The 3121-nt window shown below is 40.2% G+C and overlaps 1 protein-coding gene across 1 annotated transcript in view; it reads right to left on the reverse strand.

Moving 5' to 3' along the window:
- Positions 1–767: 767 nt before the first annotated feature.
- The window catches only part of LOC118337463 (RAS guanyl-releasing protein 1-like), a 14969-nt gene continuing 12615 nt past the window's right edge, over positions 768–3121 (reverse strand). The window contains exons 15-16 of the mRNA XM_035674513.1: positions 2094–2413; positions 768–2009 (exon numbers count right to left, since the gene is read on the reverse strand). Coding sequence (XP_035530406.1) covers positions 1875–2009; positions 2094–2413 — 455 coding nt within the window. The 3' untranslated portion in view covers positions 768–1874. The remainder of the gene's footprint in view (positions 2010–2093; positions 2414–3121) is intronic.

Genomic DNA, 3121 nt, shown 5'->3' on the forward strand with positions numbered 1-3121 from the left:
TTTCACTGGGTCTTTGCTCAGACTGCCAAGTCAATGCAAGACAACAAGTCATTATAGCTGCAAGAATTGAAGACGCACAGTATAATTAAGGGTGAAATGGCTTTTTTTTATCTGAGTATGAATTACCACTATAGACATGTAAACACTGACTTACAGACGAGAGAATATGCAGCGTAAAATCACCTGCTGTTTGCTGTATTGCTTCAAGAAAGCTGAAGGATTAGGTACTTGGATTGAATCTCTGCTTCTCCAACAACCAGACAGTTGCCCTCTCATTATCTACAGGCCGACATTAACTGTGGAGCTGCACTCATTACTAGCAGCAAAGCCCAAGGGATAGGGCAGATTGGCACAGTCTCCAGACAACAGGGTGACAGAGCTTGTCTTTAAAGCTGTCTCACAAATCCATCATTCCACCATTTCATATATATATATATATAGATGATTATGCTTAGTTGCTTAAATTTATTTCTTAACTGCAGGTCTATCATAGTTGTTTTCTTATGAAGCTCTGCTTTCCTCATCCCTAAACTTACGAGATATTTTAAAATGTATTTAAACTTATTTAATCACAACCTACTGGAGACAATTGTCTGATCGTGATGTTTTTCACACAGATAGCTAATTAGAGTGCAACATTTATAGTACAAGTCCCTGAGATTTTGAAAACTGAACGTCAATAATCACTAGTGAGAAGCTGAAGGACTATTGTGAGGCTTTAGTGACCCCCAGTGGTCAGATTGAGTAACACAGGCAATGATTTTATATTGAATTTACAGTGTTTATTATAACAATAAGAGAACGAAACTGAGAGAAAGGACCAACCTTGACTTAATTAAGATGGCATTGTGTATACTTTGTATTTACAGTACGTTAGACACATTACAAACACATGTATCTTGATTGCCATTCACAGTACAACATTGCTGCAATGGACCACACAATGATAAAATGACATGGCTGCACAATCAAGTATCAATATGATGCACACACACACAGAAGCATAAATAATTCACTTAAAGTACCAGTATACTGTACAAAATGTTCATTTAAGTCACTCTCTATATGAACTGTGTAGTGTTTGAGACAATAAATATTAACAGACGCACTTAAAACATCTTGTGCATTGATAAGAACAGGGACAATGATGGGACAGTTCTGAGGCCCCCAACTCGTTCTGTTGCTATAATCAGTGGGCCCTCATCATCATTGATAATGATAATAATAATAATAATAATGCACCTGTCATATACAGAATATACTTATTGTTTTTGAAAACTGCAGCCTCTGATTTCCATTTTATGTTTAACATAAATATCTAATCTCGTTATTGATCAAGAATTGATCAAACACAATCTGCTTTATTTTCAGTCCTTCATTCAATATGTTTTATGTTTATATACTTTTAACACAAGTCTATTCCAACTGCAACTACTAATTAATTAGTTATTAAATTAATGTTTCACTAAATAAAGTGAGTAATGCTTTTGCAATGATTTTCATTCTTCTGGAAACAGAACAATAGAGTGAACAGGCTCCTTCTGCTCACTTGAAACTTCTTTAAATATACCACTACAGCCTTTTTACAGTATTTTTTGTACTATGTACTGTAGCTACACACCCCGAAAATGTCCTTATTATTGGTGACATACTCATTGTTGTGTGCCATTGGCTTTCAGACACTGTGCATTGTATCACTCGTTATACCTCGTGACTTGCCCGGGCCTCGTTACACTGGTAAAATACTTGCACTGTTCATGGGCAATAAGTTAAAAATTGGATCAGATCTGTGAGGCAGATTATACATGCTGCCTCACAGGGTCAGCACCAGGGTCCCTGGAAGGTGTCCAGTGTATGTGTATGTGTGTATGTGTCTAGGAGGAAGAGTCCTCTTCCACAGGGTGGAGAGCGTGCCTCTTCAGCAGTGTCTTTAGTATTTCCACCTCACGCTCTGCCTCCCTCAGCTTCCTACGTAGTGTCTCATTGTCTTTCTGCAGCTTCTGGTTCTCCTGGAAAAAAAAAGAAGACTTGTACAGTAACTGCCTTTAAGTATATGTATTTGTTAGAGGAGGAAAAATTAACCTGACACTCACTAATTCTAGAGATTCATAGGTGGGTTTGCTTTCCTCTTCTGGCTCCTTCGACACAACAGACGCTCGGTTTTCCCACTTGGCACAGTGTCGCTGTTTTCTCTGGGGCACAGGGCTTGGACATGAAGTCAGGGTGGGTGCTGCTGGGACCAGTAGAGATGGCTGAGGTCGACTGGCTTCAGGGGCTGCGGAGAAAAGCTGGGGTCCCTCTGTCTGAGTGCCACTATGGACCCTCCCAGGCCTCAAATGGGAGGTGACTGGGGAGTCCGGGCTCAGGTCTTTGCTGTCATCTGGCGGGTAGGGGAAAGGACATTCTTCTGAACCTGTAGAGTGGGAAATGTGTAGAAAATGCAGATTGTTAATGATGATGAACTCAACTGGACACATATCTTAAAAGAGATCAAGCTCAAAGCAACTGGTGACCAAAAACCAAAATGACTCAACTTAGTATGTGTGAAACAAAATAGCACGTCACAAATACTCATTTGAAGAGGTGCTGTGTTAATATAGACCTCGTGTTTTTAAGATGTGTATTGGTGTGTCAATCCATATTAAGTAAAATCGAAAGTTCTTCTGTTCTGATTATAGTTTCTTTCTCACAGCAGGTGGGTAGCTAGCTTCAGTATTACTGTAAGTAAAACAGTTCCTAATGACAGCTGGAGGGAAATCACCCAGACAATAAACCCTGTGCCCTTGACTTGTTTTCTTTAAGCTGCAGAAAAAAATCATGTACATGACTTTTCTTGGCATCCGGTCAGTGTGTCAAGGAGTGATTACAGGAAACAACACTGTTTACTAGCTGAGCACCTGCCTTAGAAAATCTCTGCCACCAGATGGCACATGTCACAGGGACCTCCTGATTTCTGCCATGTTGGATGAATGTTATTGTCTTCATACTTCAGGTGAGAGTGTGCGTCTGTGGGAACTTGAGTAAGAGAACTATATTTGTTGGGACTGGGTGAGGAATAATACGTGTGTGTGTGTGTGTGTGTGTGTGTGTGCGCGCGCGCGTGTGCGTGTACGTGTGTGTG

Source organism: Morone saxatilis, unplaced genomic scaffold (assembly GCF_004916995.1).
Source record: "Morone saxatilis isolate NCDOM2014 unplaced genomic scaffold, NCSU_SB_2.0 Contig3, whole genome shotgun sequence".
Lineage (NCBI taxonomy): Eukaryota > Metazoa > Chordata > Actinopteri > Moronidae > Morone > Morone saxatilis.